Here is a 26,976-nt window from a genome sequence, read left to right as displayed (position 1 = left end):
TGGGCAGAAATGGTGGAACGGGACAATGTCGAGAGCCATGTCATAGACCACGCAATACTTGAATCATGACGTAGTAATAGACGTAGAGAAGGTATGAACTTCTCTGTTATCTCTTCCTTCTCCCCCGGTTCGTATCCATGATCGTTCCCTTTGACCTTCACAGGCGTAGCACACATACGCGGTGGGTTTAATGCAATTAACATCTATATTACTTCTAATTTGGGGGTCTACTTCGTGAACTGTGATGGCTTGAACCCCTTTCTTTAATCCCATAGGGCCAATTTACTAGATATAGGGGTCAATCCACTGCAAAATGGAGTTATAGGCAATTTCCCCACATCCGGCAGTTATTAAAGGTGGGTCCATTGAACTCTATTTGAGTTTACATCTTTGACTTTATTGATTGATCTTCTTCATACTTAACGTGTTTGAATTTTAACATGTTCTCAATTGCATTCAGGCCTCGAGAGAGCAGCTCGAGAACTCATTTTAGTCCATGTCAAGAAGTGTAGGCCTAGAAGTTCTAGAGCTAAGACAATCTCTTTGTTCGAACCCCTACCCCGCGTGGGCCCCCCGCACGTCCATAGAAACAAGCCGCCCAGATCCCGCCCATGTGGAAAAGGGGCGAAATTGTCAAATGACAATTCGGCATTATATCCACGAAACTTTAATCCAATGCCGTAAGGATTATCAAGACAGATCCTGATTCCCTGTTCCGGCACCCCACGGGTGGTCCGCATCGGCTCAGTGGGGGGCGGCGACTGTTGATGTGGGGTTTCCCCTATAAAGGATGCCGAGCCTGGCGTTTTTTTATTGAAATTAAACGAGAAAAACTCAGCCTCGGCTTCCTGACATTCTGAAGACCTTACGCTCTACGCGTATACGGAACTGACCCGGTGGTCGATACACCATGGACCCTGAGAAGCCCGAGTTCAGTCAGCGAGAGGATCTTGCGAATCTCGAGAAACCCGACTTAGAAGAGATTGGCGAGCGAGAGGGTTATGTGCTGAACGATGTCTCGCTTGCTCATGAACGTGGCCTTAAGACAACAGCTGATGGGCAAATTATTCTTATCCCTCAACCAAGTGACTCACCTAATGATCCACTGAACTGGACTCCATTCAAGAAGCATCTTGTTCTCATCATCATTTCGTGCACGGCGTTCCTGCCAGACTATGGTAGTGCCACTGGTGCGGTAACGCTGACGCCACAGGGAGAGTAAGTAGTTCGCGATATTGTTTTCGGTGACAGCACAAGCTGACTTCTTTAGGGAATGGAATATGAGTCCCAATACTGTCAATCACTCCCAGGTTGGCAATGTCTTCATGCTCGGTGCAGCTGGACCTATAGTCGTGGCTTTTGCAGCCTATTTCGGACGATACCCTGTTCTTTTCTGGTGGACGCTGTTCGCGTTGGCAACGGCAATTTGGTGTGCAGCTGCACAAAGCTTCGAGTCATTCATGGTACGCAGCTTTGAATCAATATCACAAGCATCAACACTAACACTATCAGGCCGCCCGTATTCTCAATGGATTCTTCTCAACAGTCGCTCAAGGCGTAAGTACCCCAGATCTCCTACACAACTAAAGTTCTAACCATCTCCAGGGCGGATTGATGTTCGTTAAAGACATGTTCTTCCTCCACGAACACGCCCGCAAGATCAATATCTGGTCCGGCTTCATCATCCTCTCCCCATACATGGGCCCCCTCTTCGGATCATTCATCGTCAATACCCAGATTTGGCAATGGGCATTTGGCGTCTACGCCATCGAAACTGGTCTCTGCCTTATAGCCATTATCCTTTTCGTGGATGAAACATACTACGATCGCAAGACGATCCAGCCGGAACTCGTTCCCAATGGTCCACGTTGGCAACGTATGCTAGGTATCCAGCAGGTTCGCACAAAGTATATCAAGAACTCATTCAAGGATGCATGCATGCGGCCTGTTACTATGCTCCGCAAGCCTGTTATCGTTCTTATCGTTATAGCTTATATGCTTATGTTTGCGTGGGTGGTTGGTATCAACACTACGCTGTCGATTTTCCTTGCGCCAAAGTATGGATTTGGAGCTAAGGCGATTGGTATGTTCACCATCAAAACTCAGACCAGGTACCTATTTGGGTATGAGAGTTATTAGACTAACATTTACAAGGTTTCTTCTACTTCACACCTATAGTAGCAGCTATTATCGGTGAAATTTGCGGCCACTGGTTGCACGATTTTATCGCAAAGACATACACTAAGCGCAACAACAACCACCTCGATCCAGAAGCCCGACTTTACGCTATCTGGTTCGCCATGCCCTTCCTTGTACCCGGCCTGATCCTCCTCGGCTTCGCGCTCGAGAGACACTACCATTATATGCTCGCTGCGCTGGGATGGGGGCTGTACGTCTTTGGTATTATGATTGTCACCGTGGCCGTGAACTCATATGTGCTTGATGCGTATCCCGAGGCGAGTGGAGAGGTTGCGGCGTGGGTGAACTTTGGAAGAACAACGGGTGGGTTCATTGTTAGTTACTTCATGGTTGAGTGGGCGCAGAAAGAGGGAACTATTAAGCAATTTGGGACTATGTGTGGGATCGTGGGGGCGGCGTTCTTTATTGTGCTTGCATTGCAGGTTTGGGGTAAGGAGTTGAGGGCTTGGAGTGGGCCAGCTAGATTCAAGACTGCTTAGATTAACTACATATGAGATTAATTCGACTTCTCTGATTACGCGAATGAGGTGCAGTCTGGTTGTTGGATTTTTATGCCATTCCAAGTCATATCCGGTCATTTTTGACGATTGTAGTACATCAGAACATTAGTCAGGTCCATCGTATCGTGCCAGAAGCCAATATGTACTACTCGTGCTCTCTTCTTACACCCGAATCATAAAAGAAACACCAAACGCCTCGGCAAACTATGCAGCATGTTATCAACAATTTTCAATCTGAAGGCAAGCTGCTTCATGAAGAACAAGCTTTTCGTTCAGACCAGTGGCTGTTGGTCGCTGATCGAAGAGTCGAAGTCAGTGGAAGAGACGATGGCCTCGTTCGTGACAAATCCGCCAAATGCCAACACGGCGTGGAAGATCTCCTCGCCAGTGGGAACAATGTGTTCGGATGGAAGCAAGAATCCGTAGCTACCACGGTCTCGCAATTTAATCTGATACGAGTGCTTGGCATGTAGTTGGTGGTAGAACCAGTCCAACGCGCTACCACCCGAGGTAATGATGGCAGCTGAGCCCGCTGAGCCCGCTGAGCCTGAATTTAGTATGCCCTCGCAGGCAGATGTTACGTCGTATAGTTCCCCGGACGAGTGTCGAATTGCCTTCGCCAGGCCCAAGGCTAGTTCCTCGAGGCTTTCGAGGGTCGGAGGTACAGAAGAGCAGGTGTAGGAATAAGGATACAGAATCTGCTGTGAATAAGAGTGCAGATCCAAGAAGCCCACTATATTCGCACGACCGCTGGAGGTCTCATTCATTGCCCACTGGGCGAGTCGATGCGATTCAAGAGCTTCGAAAGGCTCTGAGCCAGCGTAATTCTCGTTGCATGGGTTTGACCGAGTTGATTCTCCATCCCACTCAAAGTCCCAGGCTCGGTCAAGGTCCACCCCCGGACAGAATGGGAGTCCGGTTGGTTGTCTGTTCTTCCGCCACAGACGATCTGACTTCCAAGTGTAGGCGTATCCGTCAGGGTTGAGCGTTGGGACTAGCACCCAGTCATAGTCGTCCAGAAGCTGTGTGACAGCGTGTGACAGACCATACTGGGTTATCAAGTTGTATGCGACGTAAGTGACGGTTGATGTGCTGATCCATTCGCGAGCATGCAGACCACCGACAATCACAATTGTCTTTCGCGGTTCTGCTGACTTGAAGTCCGCTCTAGAAGCTCCTAGTCGCAGGGCTGGGATTTCACGATTTTCATAAGACAAGCCGATGCTGGTGAATTGAACATGAGACGGAAACATTGATGCCATTAGTTTCATCCATTGCTCAATAACCTCGAGCGGCTGGTAATCGCGGAAGAAGACATCGTCGACCGTAGATACTCGACCATCCCCCGCAAAGCCATGTTCACTCTTCCAGCTCTTGGGATGATGTCTCGGATATGTGCTGTAGATCATGTCTACCAAATCATCCATGAGGGGGGTGTGGGCCGTGCGGAGCGAGGGAGGGAGCATATCGAGTAAGGAGGGAATCTGTCTCGTGGCACTTGATTAGACTAAAGTTGAGGCACGTAGCGATTGAAATCGCTCCATAAATGCCGCAGACGTACCATGTCATCTGTCAGACGAATATCTACATATTCCGCCGTGATAGCCCAGACATCTAAGACTAGCGCTTGTGATGCCGAGGCCAACGCCTTTGCCTCCTCCGGATGACGCAAGTGAAAGCGGAGAACCACGTCGGTCTCATAGCGTTCTCGAACGTTGAGTGGTGGGCCTGTGTGTTTGTGAGAGGAACAGCGACCGGTTCTCCAAACAGATTCGATGACCCAGTCGCGGAATCGGGTCCATGGGCGAGGCTCCGAGGCATGAGTAAGGAGGGCGGGTTGGGGTTGGGGAGGCGGCACGATACTGGAGGCCGCAGGGATGGCGGAAACCGAGGGAGTCAAGGCCCCATAGAGTAGAAGAACTGGAAAGAGACGCATCGTGGTGATAGATGCTGAAGACAGCCCTGGAGTGAGGTGCGGAGAAGAGGGGAAGCGATAGTTGATAGTGGAGAGTTAATTAGCAGATAAGTGGAACCGGATTAGGATCTCTAACAGAGAGTACAACATTAGGTTACCACATACTATAAAACTATGGTGGTGATCTAGGGACCTAGTCAATAATTGAATAATATTAATTTGACGCTGTGCTATTCCAATCAGTTTGTTTTTTTCATCTTGTGTTATTTAGTTTATATAACATTTGAATGATTCCATCGGGGTGTTCCGGTACAGACTAGGTAGCAATATTCCAAGCTTATACTATGCGCAGGCAGTTCGAAATACATATAAGCAGGTACGTGATACAATATTGATGAACTGTAGGGTAATTCTAGAATTTAGAATTATAATAGAAAACAAAACATGATCTAATGGTTCCAAGGTTGTTCATGCATCGGCAAGGTAGACCCTGTTTAACATTCCCCAGAAGTTCTAGACTCCGGTTTGCCAGAACCAATAAGACCATGAAATCACTGTGTGTTCTTCCTCCGCGCTCAGGGCACCTTGTTCTCTTCAACGTAACTCGTCTGCCTTACCCCTCCCTGATTGTATTTTGTTGAACTTGATTCTTTCTACCGGTTTACCCGTGATAAAAAAAAATACGGAACTAGTGGTGTGGCGCGCGAAGCCCAGAACCATCCCCCTTCCCGCGTTCCCCTTTTTGCAAAGCTGACGACGGGCCTCTCCACCGAAATCCCACCGCGTTCTGGAACACTCCACGTCGCCATGCTCTCCTAGCCTCAGGACCTTGCCTTTTATCATTTTCAAATCTCATACCTGCAAACTGCAAGGCACCGACCACGCATGGGTCTGATCGCTTCGGTTCTTCGTCATGCATTGGAAAGGCTTGCGGCTTGTCGCCGATAGCTCCAAACGTCAAAGTACCATTGAACCCCAATCCCAGTCCCGCCGCAGTGAGCATTTGCCACGTCCAAGTCCGCCGGTGTCCGATCCGAGACTCTCGGAGTCTACTGCCCGCGGTCCAGCCCTGCCCCCGATCGATGGAACGGACGATTCGAGACTCGGGGTGCCCACTGATATTCCAGACCATGGGGTCGCCGAATCGGACTTCGCGGGCCCCTCATCGGGAGATGCCCCAAGCTTGCGACGCAATCGATTCAGCTTCATGAGGTTACGACATGCATCCGACCCGCAACTGTCCAAAAGCTACGCCAAGGCTGGTCAGCAGGAAGCTCCACCAATGCCCTCCTTGCCGCGTAAGTCGATATCGGGATGGAAACATGATGATAGACTTGCAGGAACGCATGGACGACTAACGATTTCTTGTCTCAACCCTGCAGCTCCTAAAATCATCACCACAGCCCCCACCAGCCACGATCTTGATCAGCCCACCAAAGAACTACCCTTATTCAACAAACTTCGGCCGTCATCACGAAAGCATTCCATGGAAGAGCTATCCCGCAATACAGCAGAACAGCCTGGGATGAAACCATCACGGAAGCACCAAGGGTCAACCGACTCGCAGGTCGATTCCGGCCTCTCGACATTCCAGGGTAGTATGGAGGAACCAGGGCGACTTTCAACAACGTCATTACGCAGTGGAAGTCGAGACCAGATGAACTTGAACGATTCGCAGCGTTCCTCAGTGACGGACCCCCGCTTCTCAGAGTCATCTCGTTCAGATCAGAGCTACGGTGACCAGGCCGCATACAGCAGCAACTCCCCGCGAGACGGCGTAGGATCAACATCAAGCGCCAAGCGAGGATTCCGTCTACCGCGATTGAAGCGGAATCGCAGCCCTCTTTTCCCCCTTCCTCCGAAACCCCCGCCGGGACAGTCAATCCTTAATGGCCCCAAATTCCCACCGGCAGATACACCTAAATCCGATGGGTCTGCAGACCATGATCAAATCTCCCCTCTCCCCTCGCCGTCTCGCTCCTCTGTGGGGCTTAGTACAGCAGGTGGCCACCCCACGCTATTTCGCAACGACTCCACAAACTCGAACCACTCCGCTCGATCCAACCGCTCTCACAAAGGTCGAGGCAGATCGTCCACTATGGGGTCACTGGCCGAAAACCAGGACGACTTGTCTCCAGTTCCATACTTGGTGTCATCGGGACGGACCTCCACTTCGACGACTGGTCGCAAGAGCTTCGGTGATCTTTTCAGTATCTCTCAGCGATTGAGGCAGAATTCTGAGCCCCCAATTCCCCGCAATGGGTCACCTGGCCTCGGCGGAGCGTCAACTCCCATCTCGAAGCCTGACTTACCGCCCGTGCCGGAGAAGGAAGAGGGCGATACACCAGCTAGCTACTTGACAAGGCTTGAAGAAAATGTACCTCGAGGTATGGTTGGTGGTGTATTGTCCCAATCAGGCGACGAGTTCTTCAAGGTTGCTCTACGGAAGTACATGCGGTCGTTCTCTTACTTCGGTGATCCAATGGACATGGCCATTCGCAAACTTTTGATGGAAGTCGAACTACCAAAGGAAACACAGCAGATAGACCGGTTTCTGCAGGCTTTTGCGGATCGATATCATGAGTGCAACCCTGGGATTTTCGCAACCACAGATCAAGCTTACTTCATTGCTTTCTCAATATTGATTCTCCACACTGATGTGTTCAACAAGAACAACAAGCGGAAGATGCAGAAACCCGACTATGTTAAGAATACCCGTGGCGAGGGTGTCTCTGATGACATCCTTGAGTGCTTCTATGAAAATATCGCCTATACCCCGTTCATCCACGTGGAAGATGCCAATTTACGCGATCGTCACCTTGCCAAGCCCCGTCGCGCCTTGTTCAAGAGCACCAGCACCGAGAATTTAGCTCGTATAGCACGCGATCCCGTTGATCCTTACACTTTGATCATGGATGGAAAGCTTGGGGCACTGCGCCCAAGTCTTGGAGATGTGATGAGTCTTGATGATTCGTACAATCATTTTGGAACCGCCGGCCCGCCAGATATGAATGACTTGCACCAAGCTTTTACAAAGTCTGGAATCTTGCAGATCATATCCTTGCGTTCTCGTCCCGATGCCTTCATGCACGCAAGCATGATGAACCCTGCAGAATCAAATCCAGGCCTGGTCGATATCAAGGTTGCGAAAGTTGGCTTGCTTTGGCGAAAAGACCCGAAAAAGAAGCGGGCTCGGTCACCCTGGGCTGAATGGGGCGCTGTTCTCACCTTCTCGCAGCTTTACTTCTTCCGCAATGTCAATTGGGTGCGGTCCTTGATGGCACAGCACGAAAACTACGTGAAAAATGATCGGACAGGCACACTGGTTTTCCGGCCACCGCTCGCTGAATTCAAGCCAGATGCCATCATGTCCACGAATGATGCCGTTGCTCTGTTGGACACAAGTTACAAAAAACACAAGTATGCGTTCAGTTATGTTCGCCAAAATGCATTGGAAGAGATATTCCTTGCGACGTCCGAATCGGAGATGAACGATTGGATTTCCAAGCTCAATTATGCAGCAGCATTCAGAACGACAGGTGTCCGCACAAAAGGCATGATCGCGACGAACTACGAGGGTCAGCGATACCGTACGAGCCAGCGGATTGATGACGCCTCGCTCAACTCGCAGTCAGCGGAGAAGGAGCCTGCATCGCCAAGCATCGCCACTGATATTGTTGCCGAGTTCGTTGCTGCCCGCAGAGAACTAATGAGCCAGAAGATCCGAGAAACGAACGAAAAGCTCTTCGTCACGCAGAAGCAACTTGAAGAACTGTTGCGGAATGCCCGCCACCTTCAAGTTCTGACTCCGGTCAATCCTCGGGCTCGTGAAAACGTCATCATGGCTGCAGGACGAATGGCAGCAAAGCTCAAATGGGTCAGACAGGATCTCTGGCGCAACAAGTGCTATCGTGAAGTGCTTCTCCGAGACCTGGGCGAAGATGATAGCTTTGTTGAGGGACGGGCCAGGTCCATTGCCGAACCGCCGACATCTGAAGATGCAGCCCGGCTTGCCTCCATCTCGGGACATTCGGTGCGATCCGAACCTGGTGTCCGGGCTCCTAGTATCGTCCACACGGCATCTAGCCATGATACTCATGAACCACCTGTGGTATCTGTTGACCAACCTGTTGATCTTGGCCTCCTACACCAACCATCCACGGATGAGATGCGCCGCCCAAGCCTCCCGGCTTCGACCACCTCCTCTGACGCTCTTCGTATTGGTCGCCCGCTTTCTATTGCCGTTATGCCAGACAAGCTATCCGACGGACAACCTCAATTGGAGCGTGAATCCTCAGTTCTCAGCCGTGGCAGCAGATTTGATGGGGCCAGTCTCGGCTCTCGAGCATCTAAACTCACCTCTCCCGTGAGCTTCGATGAAGGCGAGGAACGGCTTCTGAGAGAAACTGGCTTGTTAGATCTGAGTGGCTCACCTCCACCACGGAAACAGTCCAGCAATGTGGCCGAATCGGAAGGCGAGGGCAAGCAGGATGAGTCTGCAGACGTTTCTCAAGGTGACAGGCCTAGCCGAGTGCGACGCAGTCTCCACCGTACACTTCGTGATTCACACCCCCACGTTCCTCGTCATCACTCTCGTAGCAAGAAGAACCGGGGATCGGTGTCAAGCATCCCGACACTTGATGACGACGAAATTATGAAAGATGGTGAAATTCTGTCACGCAAGACACCCAGTTTCACCGTTCATGGTAAAAAGGCGTCCATCATCACCTTTGGATCTGAGTGGCAGAACATGCCCCCTGAGGAACGGCTGAAACTCCGGAAACCAACACCCTACGAAGAGCCGCGAGCTTCGGAGCCTGCTATACTTGGCAGCAACGAATTGGCCTCTTTAGATCACACACCAGGCGCGCGGCCTCACTCTATTCGAAGTGCGAGCACGACAACCAGGCTCAGTTTCTGTAGCGACGATGAGCCGAGCGTCGACTACTTCAAGGACGCTTACGAAACTTTCGGTGGGGAACTGGCAACACCCACCATCGAAAAGGATCTCTCAAATCTCTCGGTTCCACCCGAGGAGAAAGACCCAGAACAACGTTCGGAGGAGAACACAGCCCGTCCGGCCTCAAGTTCTGGGTCTGCGATCTTCGGTCCCCGCCTCACAGCAACTGATGACAAACCCCCTTCATCCACCAATTCTCTCGGTGAACGAGCTGTGGACACTCCCTCCTCCGAAAACCTGCGGCAACAAGCTGTAGGAGCATGAACATCGGCTTGATCACTGCCCATATCCCTCCCACTTCTCTTTTTCCTTCCTCTCTCAACCCATCACTTGTATAGCCATACCCTTTCTCATCTGCTGTTTACGACTATTATACCCCTTTCAACCATTGCGGTCTGCTTCCTTGGGTTTCTTTTTTGCATTGACGGCCACCAGCCGATCTCGGATCTCTGATTGTTTTCGGCTTGAATTTGTATTTTCATTGTGGATTCATGGAAAGCATTCATTGGTGCGACGATTTTTTATCTTGTTCAATCTACTTCTAGCGTCTCCCTATCTGCGTGTTTGGGAGAATCTCGACTCTTGCATCGCCCTGTCCCCTTGAGTGCGAATGTCATCCATTAGTTCGCATGGGGTTGTGGGCAACTTCATTAGACAACAAAACTCATTTACGATTGATCATCTTGACTGTGTCCATGAGTTAGTATAACATTTAATGATGATCGAAGAGAAGTTTTATCTTCCGGCTGAGCCTCTAGTCTGATGATCATAATGACTTTGGTGGTACGCTCTCTGGCACCGCTTCTATGATATGAAAGCATTGTCTACTAGACATAGATTCATCATAGATATAATATTTGTGAATACTGAAGAGTCAAATAGTCAAGTCTATCGGGTTATACGCTAGAGATGCAACCCGTCTCGAAATGAGCCATGCCACGTGAATCTTAAAGAGATGCTCATATTTCAAATAGATTACGGTATTACCTCTAGGGCGTAGGCTATGCCTAAAAAAATGCTCACATAATTTATGACGATAAAGCACTTGTGACTCAAGGCTATATAGCTCCTGTCATTATTGCTTACCGTACCTTGCCAAGTAGCAAAAACACGGGACAAAATGAAAGTATCCTATGATTTGTAGATATAACCGTGATAGATCGACTAATCATTTATTAGTTAGCTTAGTGTCTACGAAAGCGGTCCCAAGCGCGGTCACCAAACTGACCAATCAGCATCTCACAACCAGATAAGTCCGCTCAATTACGACATCCAACATCCATCTCCAACTTTAATCTCAATTGCCCCAAACACCTCAACCTCTAACCTCAGCAAAAAATGGCGCACTCAAAGCGCAACACCTCCCTTCCCCATTTCACTTCCTACGAGCGTGGCCTCCTCCGCGACAGCTGGGGCACAAAGCGCAGCGTAATCGGCCGCGATTCCTTCCTCCCATTCGCATCCTGCAAATTATGTCTCCAACCAGCCCGCACGCCCGTCGTAGGCTGTGCAACAAACGGTGACCTCTTTTGTCGCGAATGTGCGATCAATGACCTACTCGCTCAACGACAGGAGATCAAGCGTCTCGAGCGCGAACGCGAGGATGCTAAGAAGCGGATTGCGGAGGATGATAAGTTAGTGCTGGAAGAAGCCAAGAAGAAAGAATTGGCCGATTTTGAACTCGTTTCTATGGGACTGGAAGCTGGTGCGAAGGGTGCGAAAGCGGGGACAAAGAGGAAGGCGGAGGAGAGTGAAGCTGTTGCGGCGTTTAAGGCGCGCGAGGTTGTTGTTGATGGGAAGCGGAAGAAGATTTTCGAGCTTGATGAGGCCGAGATGAAGAGGATTTCGAGGGAGGAGCAGGAGAGATTGAAGGAGGAGTTGAAGAAGGAGAAGGTTTGTTGGATTCGAGTACCATTGAAGATGGGATTGAGGTTGATCGGATCTACAGTTCGAGTCGAGCAAGTCGGCGTTACCGTCTTTTTGGGTGCCATCTTTGACACCGAATACGGATGCGGATGAGATTGCTGCTAACAAGACTGTGAAGTTGGCGCCCATATGTCCTGGGTCTTCGGATACGAATAGACATACCTATTCGCTTAAGAGTCTGGTTGAGGTCAATTTTACAGAGGAAAAAGGCACCGATGGATCTACGTCCAGAGTGTGTCCCAGTTGCAAGAAAGCTCTTAGCAATGGACTTAAAGCTATGCGTATGTATTTGGCAATTATTCGTTGGATTGGGCTAACTTTCCTAGTCACTAAACCGTGCGGTCATGTCATCTGTTCGCCTTGCGTTACGAAGTTTATGACTCCACAGGATACGCCTGACCCCCATGCTTCCAAGGAAGAACAGGAAGCTCATCGGAAGGTATTATGTTATGTTTGCGAAACAGACATTACGCCAGATGCCACTATAGAGAAAGCGGATGGAAAGAAGAAATCTAAGAAGAAGGATAAGGAAGGTATCAAGCCTGGTATGGTGGAGATCAGCTCTGAAGGAACGGGTTTCGCAGGCGGCGGCGGTAATGTGGCTACGAAGAAGGGAGTGGCATTCCAATGTTGAATGCTGCGAAGAGAAAGCTGTACAAAAAAACGCGGTCTTTCTATTGAAGGGCTCAAAAATACCCATAACTTGCCCGAGGGCCAAACGCCCGAAACCATGCAATAACCATGTCCTTGATATGTATACACAGAGCCATCTGGCTAAAAATATGTCCAAGCCCCAAGTCAACACAAGTCTAAGCAAGCTTCTTCTTGGTGTTGTTGAACTCGCGAACGGTAATGTCGCACTTGACCTCCTGACACAACCGACGACGGCGGCTGAGGTCAAGCTTGGCCGCAAATTCCAGACCAGAAGCCCGCTCCAGGACCTCCAACGGAACCTCAAAGCTCGACAGACTCGTCTGGTTGTTAATGCGAGCATTAGGCAAAACGAACGCACCAAGCGCAACCTTGCTGTTCGGCCCACCGGTACCATCCTCACCATAAATGACCTTATAGAAATGAGTCGGCACAGCAACGTTAGGCGGGGTACCGATCACCTCATAGTTCACACGCCATTTTCCATCGGGGTCGCGATGGGGCAGGTACAGAGGTCCAGTGACAACACGGACAGAGGGGTACTTCTGGGTAAGATTTCGGCAGAAATCCTCAAAGTGAGCCCAGTAATCGCGGTTGAAACCCTCGCCAACCTGCGGACACATGTTGCTCAGCGCAAAAGTGCCGTCCATAGCCTCCTGCGACCATTTCGCATCGGCGGCTGGGACCTGGTGTCCGCGGTCATATCCAGAGCGGAAATAGTCGCTCAGCTTGGCGCGGAAGATAGCCGGGATGGAAGTATCTTCGAAGAAGGTGCTGTGCTTGCGGTCGGCGTTCTTGATCAGCAGGGACTGCGGTGTAATGTGCTCGGCGACCCAGGCGGGATTGCGGGTGCGACGGTCGTAAGCGCCGTGTAGAGGGAGGGAGGATATCTCGTCGGCAATGGGGCCTGGGAATCCATATTCAAGGACACCGGCGGGATCGACAGGGCCGATGGCTTTAACCTTGACTGCGAGGGTAGGAGTTTGAGTGGTCGTGGGAACTTGCACGCTGATGCTGGAGGGTGGGAGTTGTTGTTGTTGTTGCTGCTGTTGAGGGCGAGCAGGCTTGGAGTAGAGGAGTGCGGTGACACCGGCACCGGTGGCGGCACTCGCGGCCGCGATGACGGCCAAAGTGGCTTTGGACATGGTCGCAAAGTGAGGTGTTTGGGGTTAGAGTCGGAGTCGGAGCGGAGGAAGAAAAAAATGGAGAATTTGGCGCGGATAAGCTAAAAGTAGTATGGGGAACTTGAGAAGTCACGGGCCAATCAATAAACCACATGCACTTTGTTTACTCGTGACCTATAGATCGGAATCATATGATAATCATATTGAATCTAATCAGCTGGGAATTCTAGCAAATCAGATGTCCAGTCATGGTTCTCGGTGATCTGCAGTGTTGCCTCAGGAACGTTACGGGTTGGACAGGCACTTGCATGCTGCCTTATATCCAAGTGTTGGATATTGTCAAAAGTGAAACATCATACTGTATGTGCTTCGCTTCACTATCTATGATTGAGAGAATAAAAGTCACACACAAGATTGCGTAAAAACAGGACAAATAAATTAAGTGCCTAATCTTAGTACTTGGTGACTTACGCTACCCCACACGACATTAGTACGTTTAGTGTAGATAATCTACCTCACCCAGGTAAAGGTCTTCAAATGTTATATCTAAATGCACAGTTTATTTCTAAATTGTCATCTGGGTCATTCCTATAGTAACGTTCCATATACATGCTCAGCTTTGAAAGGACTTGATTGGTCATTCATAGCTTCGAGGGGGATAAGGCCAAGGCCTCTGAGGACCTTGGGAGGCAGATGGCCTGAGACGCTCCTGCAGTTCATTGGAGAATAAAGATGCAGGAATCTGGGGCTCTGGCCTCTCCTCCCTTTCATTCCCACTTCTCTCGTGGGTTTGGAATCGAAGAGACTATATCTACTATAAGAGGAAAGAGGCGAAAAGAGCTTTGACCGCCAACAGATCGATTCCTGCTTGAATGTGACTTTTGGTTACATCACCTCTCCCACCTCACTATGGCTGCCAGCAACGACCTTCGGGGCTGGGTGATGAGCGGTGTCTCCGGCGTGGGTAAGTTTGTTTTATCTTAATGCCAACTAAAACGAAATAATTAACAATTTTGGCAGCTTGTGTCCTCGGAGCCGCCGTCATCTGCGCGGATCTGGTAGTGCGGCGGGTTACCAACGATAAGACCTTCCAGATCGCCAACAGCAATAATTTCCTGTCGGCCTCACTATGTCTGAGTGCTGGTGTGATGGTGAGCTGCTCCAAGCTTGTCGATGTTGTGCTTCCCCCAGGTATCTAACCAATCGCAGCTCTTCACCTCTCTATATAGCATGCTCCCCACGTCGAAAGAATACCTCACACGCGCCGGCTTCTCCCCCTCCGCTTCCGCATATATTTTGATCGGCTTGTTTCTAGCTGGTGTGATTGTCATTAGAGTTGTATCCGGCTTTCTCCACCGCTTCATCCCATCGCATGTGGTCGATTGCGCCCATACTCATTCTCCGGAACAAGATCCCGAGCGCGGAGAAGGTCAACTGGGTGCACACAGTGACCAGCATAGCCATGTCAACGGTCACACGGAGCGAACCCCTCTTCTGCGACCGACCCAAACCCAATCTTCCAAGTCAACACCGGTAGTATCGCAACGGACGGAGCCGGCGTCGAGAGCCGTCAAGCGGGATTCGTTACGCAAGATGCTTTCGCGGCGTTTCAGCTCCCTGATGGGTGGTGTGAAGGACGTTTGTGACGAGGACGGACCGTGCTACGGCTTTTCGCAGACATGTGGCCAGGAATGTATCAAGGTGCTCCCCAAAGCTAGTCCGCCACTCACCGTCCATACCAATGAGGTCACGCGTCCGTTTGTTCCACACCATCAAAGCATCGCCGTGCAACTGGATTCAGGCCGAGACCCTGCATTGAATACGGCTATTGAAAACGTTCGGACCGCGTCCGACTCGGGGTATTTTGACGTCGTTTCTGCCCAGCATCCCGTTGACCACGCAGAAGTTAGTGCTACGGCCTCTTCTGCCTCATCCCAGGCGCATGTCCACCACCATTCGGATGCAGCTAGCCATCAGCATTACAACCAAAATTCTCATAATCATGAAGATCGTGAAGGCCATGATGACCTCGATCATGCTTCCAAGCCTGCGGCGGATAGTGTGCATCACCACCATGTTCCACAAAATGCCTTCCTCTCCATTGGCCTTCAAACCTCACTTGCCATTGCCTTACATAAACTCCCAGAAGGCTTTATCACATATGCGACCAATCACGCCAGCCCGACACTTGGACTGACTGTATTCCTCGCCCTGTTCATTCATAACATCGTGGAAGGCTTCGCCATGGCACTGCCTCTATATCTAGCCCTTGGTTCCCGTTGGAAAGCTATGTTCTGGTCCAGCCTTCTCGGTGGTATCAGCCAACCGGCCGGTGCTGGCCTCGCCGCTCTGTGGATTTGGACCTCGGGGCACTCTGGCAATGATAAGATGGGGCCGTCCTGGGGTGTGTATGGAGGCATGTTCGCCGCCACGGCCGGAGTGATGACCTCTGTCGCCTTATCGCTATTCAGTGAAGGCTTGGGACTGACCCACCGCCGAAATTTGGGCATTGGGTTTGCAGTCCTTGGTATGGGAATGATGGGCGTGAGCTTCGCCTTGACGGCTTGAACAGTTTTCGATTCTGATTGCACATTCACGTTCGTTTTGCGTTTCTGCCCCGCTATATGAATAAAAAGAAAAGATCGGTGGCTGGCGTTGTATTTGTCATTTCGGGAGACCTTGCATATTGCATGATGCATAGGAGTGTGGTACATTGATATATTGATATGCAGGTATTGCTTTTATATACCATTCACTGTACTCGATCCAGAGTTTTGATACTTGGTGCATCAGACGAATTACGAACAATTGTTACTCAATTCATGTCCTCATATGATACTAGAGCCCTACGGCCTCATACAAAAGTTATAAAAGAAAACTGACATTGACTGAACTCAACTATCCATACAATTTGGTCATAATCATCTCGTCCTTTTAAAACAAACCCAAACACCAATAAATCCACTGACAATTTGTTTCCATCTCAAACTACAGCGCTTGCACCGAGATTCTTCTCGCCCCAGAACCACTCATAATACCAGTTCCACTCGACTCCCTCAGATGATTATGATGCATCTGTCCCTGATCATCCAAGTCGTCAATATCAATGCTAAACCGTCTAGGCTTAGACCAAACTCCAAACGACTCTCCCTGCGCCTCCCCAACACCCTTAATCTGTCCAGACTTCAATCCAAACTTCTCCGTAACCTGCGCAACCAAATCCGCATGCGCAGACGACCTAGCAGAACTCAAGCCCGCACCACGACTCTGAGCCCGACTAAGCAACTCCATATGCTGCATAGCCGTATCAGCAGCCTGTGGATGCGACGTCGCATCGGAATCACTAAGCAAATCATGAAGAACACCTTCATGCAGCGTAGCCGCAGAAGCATGATCACCCGATGCAGTGAACAGTCCCGATAGAAGTTTCGTCATTTCCAACGTGACATTGTCGTAGCTGCCCCAGACTTGGCGGAGGTTGTAGCAGATATCGCGACAAAGCTGGATTGAAGAATCGATTGCGCCTCGGCAGAAGCGGGTTTCGACTAGGCGGCGGCCGATCCAAACGACTACGTCTGGTGTCCAGGTTCGTTGGACAATACGGGATGTCCAGAGCTGGGTTAGGATTGCCTCAAGGTCATCGAACATCTCGAATTCGCCTAGCAGGGTAATAATGTCGTTCAGTTCGTGGAAGGGGAGGTCGACTATTTCGAAGCCGAGGGTCTTGGCTGAGGCTAGGAGTTCCTGAAGGAGGTCCTTTGCTTTCATGGACATCTCGCTGGAGAGCTTATCATTCTGGCAGCGGGTTGCTTGGTGTCCAGTTAGGTATAGACAGAGTTTTGAAGCGGTGATGATGCTATCGTAGCTATTCAGACCATCTGTCAGGTGTAGGAATGAATGCAGGACGCCTGTAACATCACTTGCTTCCTGGAACTTGCCAGAGTTACATAGATCGCGAACGAGACTGGTTGTCGTGTTCAAGATACCCATGTTGTAGTTCTCATTCTGCACCTCACGCAGACAGATACCATAGAACTGCTGAACGATCTTGCGATCCGAAATCGCAGTCGCGGATAGCGTAGTGCAGAAGTACTCGTACAGTCTGCTACGAGTCTCCGTCGCAACACGAGTACGCTTCTGCTCCGTCTGCAGGTACGTAAGACGCTCACCAGTAATAAGAGTCGGGATGAAGTCGTGACCGGACAGGCTCTTGGTAAAGGTCTGCTGAGTCTGCATCTCACGGGCCATCTCGCTCATGATCTGTTCGTAGCTTGCGCGGCGACCGAACGCTTCCTCGAAGGCAGCGGCGAAGACGGCATCGCGCCGTTCTCCAAGTGCCATGGCTGAGGTGTCAGAGCCGTAGACTACACGCTGGCGAAGCTCGTCGAGCATGCTGTTGCCACCGTCAATGAAGCCGCATTCTAGGTAGATCGCGGCGACCTTGTGGGCCCAGTCCCTCATTGAGTCGGATTCGCCGCCGGAATGGAGGACGTCCGTCACGTATGTATGGAGGATGGCGCAGCCTTGCTGGACGGAGGCGTGCGTGCCCTGGCGGGAGTGCGCGAGGGCTAGCTCGCGGAGCCAGGAGAGCGTCGTGCTGGAGAAGTAGCCCTGGGTCTTCTTTGCCAGCTGGAACTCTTCTGTGTAGAGGGAGCGGGCTTCCATTGTGGAATCGCGCTTGCGGACGAATAGCTGGGCGAGCTTGTGCTTGAGCGTGATGGGCAGTGGTGCAGTCATCTGGTCGAGACCCTTGGAAGACTGGGAGGTTGGCACCCACTCGCTAGTCTGGAATGGCTTCTTGTAGAGTGAGATAGCCTCGTCGATATGCGAGTCGCTGCTCTCGCATAGCTCGGCGAAGAGCAGAGTGGCGCTCAGTGTCTTCTGGCTCGTGGGACCATAGACGTTGCGGCAAGTCATCACGTACTCTGAAGCGACCTTGTATTGCTCAGAGAAGTCGGTAAGCTTGGAGCGGGTAGTGAGAATAGTCATATATCCAATGTAGGTCTTTTCCAACATCTTCTCGATTCTCACGCGGTCGTAGCTGGAGGTCATATTGTCCTCAACAACCACGGTAGGCCATACGTGGCGGTAAACATCCAGAGCAGCATCCCACTGGAGCTCCTTTTCGTACAAAGCAACAAGTGCGAGAGCAGCTTCAAAGCCCTGGGGTTCAACCTTGCCGTCGCGGGTGGTGCACCTGTAAATGCGCTGGTATGTGCTCTTAGCCTCGTGGGTCATCTCCAAACGACTGGCAAGCGCAGCCTCGAGGTAGAAGTTCTCGATGGTATGCTGGTGAGTCTCGCCTAGTCTCATAGTCAAGAATTCGCTGACCGAGTGCAGAAGAGTCAGAGCTCTGTTGAACTGGAAGGTTGTCTCGTAGAATTCAACAACGGCCTTAGCAACAGCCAGCACCGAAGGTACGGGGACTCCATCTGAGGAGACGAGAGATCCAAATGCATTCTCATAGACAATGGTAGCCTGCTCCAGATGCAATCTGCGGATGTGGCAGTATGCCAGAATCAGAGCCAGGTCTGCTATTGGAGGAGCCAATTCGGCCGAGAATGTCTTGTGGTTTCCAGCCTGCTCGACTGTAGGCCATACATGCTGCAGGACAGCTTTGGAGCAGTCGCTCGCCTCCACCCAATCCTCTTCGCGGACATAGATGCTGGACAAATTGTGGCACAGGATCAATGTGGCCACAGTGAGGTTTTCGGAAGACGAGGTGATGGAATCCAAAAGCTCAACCATCAGTCTGCGGTCTCTTCCGGAAAGAGAATGACTGTCCTCGATAGAGACGGTGTTAGCCATGCTCTCTGCAAGGGACAGAGCCAGCATCCTCGCTTCGGCCGAGTATTCCATGTTCATCTCCTTGTAGTAGCGCCACGTCAGAATAGACAGGGAGCGATCCAGGCTGTACATGTGCATTTCGCGAGTCTCGGCGCGAAGCAGCTGCACGCGCTGCATCATTTCCGGAGAGTGAACACCAGTGACCTCGAGGTCTGCAACAAGCTCACGGATTATGACCTCAGCCTCGTCATTTCTGCCCTGGCGGCGCAGGAACTGATAGTAAACGAGGGCAACGTTGGCCTTCTTGTCCATCATGTCAACGGAGTCGATGTCCCGGGAGTTGAGACCAGCCCACAGGCTGGAGAGTACACCCTGTGCTTGGGCATTCTCACCCTGCTGCTCGTAAAGCTGGGCCATGTACAAGGTGTACTTGATACGGCGCTCATCGGTGACCTCCATCGTGCGAACCACATTATCGTACTTGGTTCGTGCAATGTCGCGGCTCATCTCGTCGCTACCAGTAGCAGCGAACTGGCTGGTCAAGAAGTCTGCAGTCTCTGAGGACTGACTCGAGTTTGAGCCATATTTCGTGAGAATCTGCTGGTAGAACTCCTTCGAGATGGTAAGAGAAGATTCTTGCTCGCTGCGGTAACTGTACATTTCAGTTACTGCGCCAAGGTACTTCAAGCGCTGAGCAAAATCAACGCCAGTGATCTCAGAGTCGGTCAGGATCAAGTACTTCATGATGTCCTCCTGTTGTGAAGTCATGGTACCTCGTTCGGTGAACGACTGGGTCATCATCTCGGCACATGCCAAGGTGATCAAGTCGGACTGGCCAAGGAGTTCTTGGCTGAGCTTCCAAGCTTCGTAGCAGTGCTCATCCGCATGGCTAGCGTGGGCATACTTGGAGACGCGGGCACTGAGTAGCAAGCTCTGCAGAAGTGCCAGTGACTTCTCGCCTAAGACCAAGCGGCGAATGTCTGTCGCCAGTCGGTATAGTTCGACCACGCTGGATCGGGTGAACTGCGACTCTCGACAGGTCAGTTCAAGACGAGCAAACAGAACGGTCGCTGGGACCAGCTTTCTGAAGCTTGCGTTGAATGAGAATTCGCCTTCATCTGTCACCAACTGCGAAGACAGAAGGTGCGAAAGCCAGTATCGTGCCGTGTATTCCAGAATAACGTATTTGTCGAAGAGACGGTTGCGCTCTTCCATACCCAGCTTATTAATAGATACATCAGTCTCTTCTTTGACGCTAAGCTGCACCCATGCAAGGCATCTGGTAAGGAGGTCATAGTGGGATTCCTTCAGATTAAGCGGTGCTGTGGCGCTGGAGGACCTAGCTTGATTGATGATGTGGTCGCGAATGCAGGTGTGTGCGAAGGAAACAACACCATCACGTGTCATCACAATAGGACTCAATGATTTGCTCCATCCACTATCCTCACGAGAGAAGCTAGACATGAAGGTTGTCGTTTTCGTGTCAACAGCCAAAAGTTGTTCAACTTCTTCAACCAGCAGAGGTCGCTCAGCAGCAGCAAGCCACGACAGGACATATTTTGCCTCGTTCTTGCTGAGATCCAAGTTCTTCATATGGAAGTCAAGCATATCTTGCATAGCCTGAGGCAGTGCTTGCACAGACTGAATAGCCTGGCCAGGGGTTCTCTGCTGTCGAGCATACTCAATGGCCATCTCCGCCCAGCTAAAGGAGCCCTGAGATCGTTTGACAATGGTAGCTACAGCAGTATCGAGCTGGTCACTATTTCCGGTTTGGGATTCAAATGCGGATACGATCTTCTTGTGGACGTAGGCCTCCAGGTCAGCTTCAGTCTGGGATGCATGCACCATGAAATGCTGAATGCTCCGGGAGCTCATTCTCGATTTCAGAGGTCGGGTGAAGACAATCATCTTTGAACCCTCATTCTGCTCAGCCAGGACTTCGCTGAATTTGTCCATGAATTCAGTGGCATCGGGGTCTCCGCCCTTGATTTGGTCGAGACCATCAACGACGAACATGTACTGAATATCAGATTCCAGTCCAGTGCGAATGCCTTTCCACAGACTATCTTCAACTTCTGCTTCTCCCGCACCATCAAGGGCACTTTGAGCGGCCTTGGCGACATGGAAGAGGATATCCTCCTGGATGCTCTTTTCAATGACGCAGTGGTCCAGCATCTGGTGCAAGATACCCTTCAAGATACGTAGAGGCAAAGTGGCAACGGGAATATCGGCGCCTGCACATATTAGTTTGAATTTTTGGAAATGGGACTCTGTACTCACGAATAGTGTAGGGAATCACATTCCAGCCTTCGTGATCGGAAGATTCCTGCATTCGGTCGACAGTCCACTGTGCCATGGCACTCTTACCACAGCCGGCTCCACCAGTAACCAGCATGACAGGAGGCTTGCCCACAGTGAAGTCATAAAGAGTGTTGTTAAACCACTCGAAGGACCCCTCGGCCAAAGTATGACTACGGGAGTCAAGAATGAACTGAAGAGGACGATCCTGCACGCCGAGGAACTGTCGAAGGCTGCCAAGCTCCTCACTTGACCAGATCAACGTGCTCTGCATCACAACATTGGATGTTGCAGCCTCGACGATAGCATTCCAGTGCGTCGAGTAGCGAGTGGCGTAGGTCACAAAGGCCGCATCAACGTTGTGGCTGATGACTGTATCAAGCTCCTTAGCCTTGAATCCCTCAACACAACTGATAGTGGTGCTGCAGACCAGCTCTAAAAGATCGGCAAACACGGCGGCAGCTTCAGGCTGGAGCTCCGGAGATGGCTTGTATACACTCTCGTACTGGAGGAGCAGACGAATGCCCACAGCAACACGGCCATATCGGCCAAAGACGCTTTCAAAGAGATCTGTGTTGTCGATATCAGACTAGCAGCTGGGTTAGTAATTTTTCCATACTTGCCGAGGTACTTCATTGGCTTACCTCCAGGAGCATAGTTTCGAAACCCCAAATCAGCTTCGCGGCTTCGTTTGCTCCAGGAGCGAAAGCACCGATCGACTCCCGTAGATTATCAACTGCATATGCCAGCCGGGAGGCCCATCGAAGACAGCAGTCGAGTCTACTTCCATCGGCAGGCATCCAACGGAGACGCTCTGCCGCCACTGAATCAAAGAAAGCATCCACAGTAGGGCTGCGCTGACTGATTTCGCTAGCAGAGCCACCCAATTGGGTCTTGCACTTCTGCGACACGGCATGGACCTTCTCTTGGAGTATAGTCACCTTGTAGCTAGAGCTACCCATGGGCATCATGGTCCGTGGAGTTCCGGAGGCCATTCCAGCATCCTCGACTGATCGATTCGCCTTAGTTGCCATAGGCTTGCGACGGGTAATGGGGCGTTGGCCCGTACCACCCATACCACCCATGCCACCTTGACCAAGTCCTCGCTTGCCGGTGGATCCTTGGCCAATGGCTTGTGTGAGACCTCCGCCAGACACGCCTGACATACGAGCCTGTGTTGTTCCTTTGCTCGTCTGTCCCGCTGTACCAGCTTGTTGGCTAGTGCCATCTTTGCTCATATCACTGGCGCCACCCATAGCACCACCACCGAGGGCCGAACTGCCAATAGCAGTTTGACTGGGCCCTCCTCCCTCCCGCATAGACTTATGCTTCTCATGGTGTCTGCCTTCTGTGCTGAGTCTCCTCTTCTCGGCAAGCTTTTGCTCGATTCCTGGGGAGGAAAAAACATGACCGCCTGTCGAAGTATTCTGCAGACCATTCTTATCACCAAACACATCCGAGTCGATATGTGCTTGATTGTCGAGTTCCTGATTCATCGAATTGTCGCTAAAAGTTCCGCCAGCAACACTAGATTTGCCCATCATTCCTTGGTTTCCGGTCATGCCTTGGCTTCCGGTCATGTCTTGAGTGTCGGTCATGCCTTGGTTGCCAGCCATACCTTGACTTCCGGTCATGTCTTGAGTGTCGGTCATGCCTTGGTTGCCGGTCATACCTTGACTTCCAGTCATGCCTTGGTTGCCAGTCATGCCTGGACCCATGCCTCCAATACTAGATGTCTTGGTATCTGATACAGTAGACTTAGACATTTTGGTATCTGATGTAGTAGTCTTAGACGTGCTAGCTCCTCCAGTGGTAGCTCCAAGTAGATCAGCTCCAGTGCTTGTACCCATTGTTCCGGCTCCAGATGCAGATCCAGAGCCAGTGGCGCCCACAAGATCCTGGCCTGTATCTCTTTGGTCCATAGATCCCTCCGTAATGGGACCCTTCTTGATGTCGCTATTCGGGCCAAAAGTACTTCCACGGTGGCCAAAGAGACGCTGGCCAACGTCTTCGATGTTTTTCTTGCTGAAACTGTCCTTGTGCAAGCCAGTTTGACCAATTGCCTCCGCCGCGTCTCCCTGGTTGGCCGTGGTTCCAATATTTTCTCCCTTTCCAGCCGTATCTTTCAGAACGTTCATATTCTCAGAAGGCAGGTTTGTCTTGACCTTCTCTCCCTCATCCATGGCTGACTGACCAATACCGCTTTGATCAGTGGCCTCCTTTGTTGTTTCACTTGGGCCGGTGGTCTCCTTTGGTGTTTCTTTGGGAGAGCGGGCCAAAGACAATTTTCTGCCTATTTTCTTATTGAACCAGGAGCTGCCACCTTGGCTCACCTGTTCGGGTTCGGGTTCGGTATTCATAGGATCGGACATGTTGTAGGCGTGTGTGTGTAGTTGAATAGTATCAAATATAATCGAATATAGTAGTAGTACGTGAGACGTGTGACGCCGTCAAAAAGTATAGATTGAAATTATCATAAATCGTTGAGTTCAGTTTTCATAGAGATAAAGAAAAGGGAAGGAACTACGCTAGGCTCAGCGGGAATAAGTAGTAAGTAGCCAAACTCAGCACCTCCTTCTCCTATTGCATCATAAATTAATTCGGCCTTCCCGAAAATAACCCCCATCACCGAGGGGGTCCAAAGAGAAACTGAGGGTGCGGTTCGAACCGGCCGGTAGTGAGCCATGCCATGATTTTGCGTCCCAAGGGCTGCAAGCGGATCAACTGAGCAATTGAGAGCTGTGATTGCAGGAATACCAGTATGGGAGTAAAGTCGATGATGCGCGAGAGCAATTATCAACAGCTTGAGTGGGTATTTCGACCAGGTGATGTCCCCACTTAAACCTTCTGCATCGTCACTGTTTATATCGCAGCTAGAACAAAGCTAGCGTGGCTTTAGATTGAGGTTTATTATGCGAGATCTAGAGTTAGTAAGGCCTATATTTGCAATTGACCTCAATTGCTAGCCGCAAATATAAGAGTGTGGCCATTGGGGTTGACATCTTCTCTTGGGAGGAAACACCCATGACGATTGTACAAATTGGCCTTATTGTATGGATGTGGGGTAATTGTGAATGTTTTGGAGACAATGGAGCACGAGTGGACGGGTGTGCCACATGAGATCCTCTGGGTGACGTAAAGACTTTCTTGCTCTAAAAAGCAGCAAGAGAGAATCCAGTTGGTGGTCGTGTGGCCCTTAGTCATCCGGGCGCCTTCACCTCGATCTAACCTTATCCCAACCCCGCGATCCATGGATACTGTTGCTGTGAGGTCATGTCCCCCAACATATTAGTTCTGGACAGATGTCAATCCCGAAGGTCCCGGCTACTCATGAGATCATGTGTCTTTGTTTGGATGCTGATATTCTGCCTTGTGCGACTAAGGATATCAGTCCCCAACGTCGGCTAGGAGATTTTGTGGGCCATTTATGTCATGACATTGGCTGAAGAGTGTTTCTACAGGTTCAGGATTGCTCGCATGATGCATTTATTAATCTCATCGAAATCAGTTGTTAATCGAGTGATCGATCGAATCGATATTTAAAAAAAATTTCAAGTCGTAGCAGGTCTTGGATCGCCCGTCACTTGAATCATGCGGTCATTGCTATTGGCCGACCTGGTTTTTTTACACATGCGCTAGATTGGCATGTAGATTGCATGTCATCCTGGATTATATCTTGCCGTCTTAATCGTAGAGACACGCCCAGGTGTCGACATCTTGGGACCTCGAGAGGTCACATGTGCGTCGAACGTTGGATCCATTGGAAGGATATATATCCGGGTCCGATAATCTACTATAGATATATATACAGCGCAGGCATTTAAGATTACTGGAGCATTCCAACCGCACGTTCTCTGCCTTTTATGTATGTATCGTTCCAGAATAACAACCATACAAATTTATTCTGTTCTATCGACGCTTTCACTTATTGGAAGTATAAACTAGATTTCATGGATCCTTAACACACAGGGACGTAGGAATATTGTTCAACATGCATCTGGCATCATAAAATAGTAGACTGCGAAGGATTCGAATTCATATGCGCAAGCAATATGGACCTGGGCGACAAAAATTGCTTGTCAAATGCATTCAACCTTGGAAATACTGCCAGGTTTATCTCTTAGATACTCACCTTGCAAGTACCTAGACGCCCCCCAGTCTTCTGGGCACTCAGCAGCGTCCAATATTGTATCTCGCAACCTTGAATTGATGCAAAGGCGGTCTACCTATCTCCTGGAGAATGGTGGTTTTCATACGGTCTACTTTGGAATCCTTGTAAGGTTGAAGGGCCTCCTGAGGCAGAACCCTCCAACCACCCAGGCATGACAGAATGTAAGATCCTCTGAATCCAGAGTACCACCTGGGCAGAGGGTCCGGCATGCAGAAACTACAGAGGTGATCTGGATACCAGAGCACTGTAATCCCAGAAAGCCCAAGCCCATTCCATCCCACAGTGGCACAATGTCTCCAAAGCTCACATCAGAAAGGATCTCCCAGGTCTAGGCACATACACAGTTGTAAAGCAAGATTCCACTCAAGGATCGGAAATGCAATGCATGGAATAGCCTATGTACGAGTCAAAAGCGACCATCCCAAGCGCAGCCTACCAATAAGCAGCTCGCTTCTAGCCAGAACTTTTCATCCTCAGGCCACCATGTGGTATTCATCCATTTCCCATGTTCCACCCCTCAAAAAACCGATCCGTTGCCGAAAATTCAAAATGAAACGCAGCATGATATCATCCGTACAAGTAGCCAGCCGTATCTGGTGAGCCTTCGTTTCGATGGGGCCGTAGCGGTGTCGAGTTTTGCGAATGTCTTTCAAAATCGTAGAATCCGACCTCCCTCCACGCCTCGGGGTTTTTGTTTATCAAGATGCGTTGATTTAAGCAGCACCGGGGTTGGGGTTCATCTGTTGGGCGATTTGTCAGCCTTCTGTTTCTTGTTCCTGTTTCGTGTGTATGCATCTGTATGTCGGGAGAATGTGATTTCGAGTTCTCGAAAGAGTTTTCTTTCGTGTGTGGGTGTGGGTATTGTGCGTTGTGTGGGTAAAATCAGTCGGTATGTACCTTGCGCTTGCCACCGGTCATGACAACGTTGACGAAGCGGCGGGTGTAGAGAACACGCTTGTAGGCGCGGCCCTTGGGCTGCTTCTTCTTCTCCTGGGGCTCAACCTGGATTCAAAATATTCGTTAGGTTGGCGGTTCTGTCGGGCATCCTGGCGGCGATGAAGATCGTAGTGGCGCAGGAGTTCGGGGGTTTGCTGGATAACTGACCTTGGGGGTGGCAGCCTTGACCTTACCGGCACGGGCGAGAGATCCGTGAACCTTACCCATATTGGATGATTTTTGGCGATGAACGGACTGGGATGAACGATTTGTTGAAGGGGGATGGAGACGATTCGCTCTTTGACGATGGAGTTGCAAAATTGGGAGTGCGACCGTGTGGGGCGGGCTTAGCGAGTGTGCGAGTGTGGGCGGCCGGATAAATGAGTTCTTCCGCTGCTTTTTACAGCGAAGGTCATGTGATCTTTGACTCATTGCTGATGTCAGCCGTGGTTCAGGGGCTTCTCGGGCTAACCCTTTTGGGTCCCCGGGACTCAACTTTTTACAGAGAA

General features: G+C 50.6%; 8 protein-coding genes across 8 annotated transcripts; 4 read left to right on the top strand and 4 right to left on the bottom strand.

Annotated features, from left to right (window-relative positions):
* Window positions 1-910: 910 nt before the first annotated feature.
* N7503_003356 (major facilitator superfamily domain-containing protein) lies at window positions 911-2,678 on the top strand (the record flags this gene model as incomplete). The annotated part of the gene is made up of 5 exons (XM_057062903.1): window positions 911-1,218; window positions 1,271-1,463; window positions 1,513-1,557; window positions 1,606-2,083; window positions 2,155-2,678. The coding sequence occupies 5 exons, from the start codon at window positions 911-913 to the stop codon at window positions 2,676-2,678; spliced, it is 1,548 nt and encodes a 515-aa protein (XP_056923818.1).
* Window positions 2,679-2,971: 293 nt separating this feature from the next.
* N7503_003355 (M14 family metallopeptidase) lies at window positions 2,972-4,698 on the bottom strand (the record flags this gene model as incomplete). The annotated part of the gene is made up of 2 exons (XM_057062902.1): window positions 4,261-4,698; window positions 2,972-4,183 (listed from the first exon to the last, which is right to left on the bottom strand). Exons 1-2 carry the CDS (start codon window positions 4,633-4,635, stop codon window positions 2,972-2,974), a joined length of 1,587 nt encoding a protein of 528 aa, XP_056923817.1. The 5' UTR covers window positions 4,636-4,698.
* Window positions 4,699-5,527: 829 nt separating this feature from the next.
* On the top strand, window positions 5,528-9,838 carry N7503_003354 (Arf family guanine nucleotide exchange factor SYT1; the record flags this gene model as incomplete). Its single annotated transcript, XM_057062901.1, has 2 exons — window positions 5,528-5,912; window positions 5,997-9,838. 2 exons carry the CDS (start codon window positions 5,528-5,530, stop codon window positions 9,836-9,838), a joined length of 4,227 nt encoding a protein of 1,408 aa, XP_056923816.1.
* Window positions 9,839-10,912: 1,074 nt separating this feature from the next.
* On the top strand, window positions 10,913-12,142 carry N7503_003353 (putative RING finger domain protein; the record flags this gene model as incomplete). Its single annotated transcript, XM_057062900.1, has 3 exons — window positions 10,913-11,467; window positions 11,523-11,781; window positions 11,827-12,142. The coding sequence occupies 3 exons, from the start codon at window positions 10,913-10,915 to the stop codon at window positions 12,132-12,134; spliced, it is 1,122 nt and encodes a 373-aa protein (XP_056923815.1). The 3' UTR covers window positions 12,135-12,142.
* Window positions 12,143-12,309: 167 nt separating this feature from the next.
* On the bottom strand, window positions 12,310-13,296 carry N7503_003352 (DNA/RNA non-specific endonuclease; the record flags this gene model as incomplete). The annotated part of the gene is made up of 1 exon (XM_057062899.1): window positions 12,310-13,296. The coding sequence occupies one exon, from the start codon at window positions 13,294-13,296 to the stop codon at window positions 12,310-12,312; it is 987 nt and encodes a 328-aa protein (XP_056923814.1).
* An 888-nt stretch (window positions 13,297-14,184) lies between these two features.
* Window positions 14,185-15,843, top strand: N7503_003351 (Zn(2+) transporter ZRT3; the record flags this gene model as incomplete). The annotated part of the gene is made up of 3 exons (XM_057062898.1): window positions 14,185-14,239; window positions 14,296-14,426; window positions 14,485-15,843. 3 exons carry the CDS (start codon window positions 14,185-14,187, stop codon window positions 15,841-15,843), a joined length of 1,545 nt encoding a protein of 514 aa, XP_056923813.1.
* A 420-nt stretch (window positions 15,844-16,263) lies between these two features.
* On the bottom strand, window positions 16,264-23,732 carry N7503_003350 (tetratricopeptide repeat protein; the record flags this gene model as incomplete). Its single annotated transcript, XM_057062897.1, has 3 exons — window positions 16,264-21,296; window positions 21,343-21,949; window positions 22,005-23,732. 3 exons carry the CDS (start codon window positions 23,730-23,732, stop codon window positions 16,264-16,266), a joined length of 7,368 nt encoding a protein of 2,455 aa, XP_056923812.1.
* Window positions 23,733-25,832: 2,100 nt separating this feature from the next.
* N7503_003349 (40S ribosomal eS30 domain-containing protein) lies at window positions 25,833-26,899 on the bottom strand (the record flags this gene model as incomplete). The annotated part of the gene is made up of 3 exons (XM_057062896.1): window positions 25,833-26,271; window positions 26,429-26,533; window positions 26,636-26,899. The coding sequence occupies 3 exons, from the start codon at window positions 26,897-26,899 to the stop codon at window positions 26,245-26,247; spliced, it is 396 nt and encodes a 131-aa protein (XP_056923811.1). The 3' UTR covers window positions 25,833-26,244.
* Window positions 26,900-26,976: the final 77 nt, after the last annotated feature.

The sequence above is a fragment of the Penicillium pulvis genome (genome assembly GCF_028828015.1).
Source record: "Penicillium pulvis strain IBT 33274 chromosome Unknown contig_1_segment0_segment0, whole genome shotgun sequence".
Lineage (NCBI taxonomy): Eukaryota > Fungi > Ascomycota > Eurotiomycetes > Eurotiales > Aspergillaceae > Penicillium > Penicillium pulvis.
This window is presented reverse-complemented; position numbering and strand designations above follow the sequence as displayed.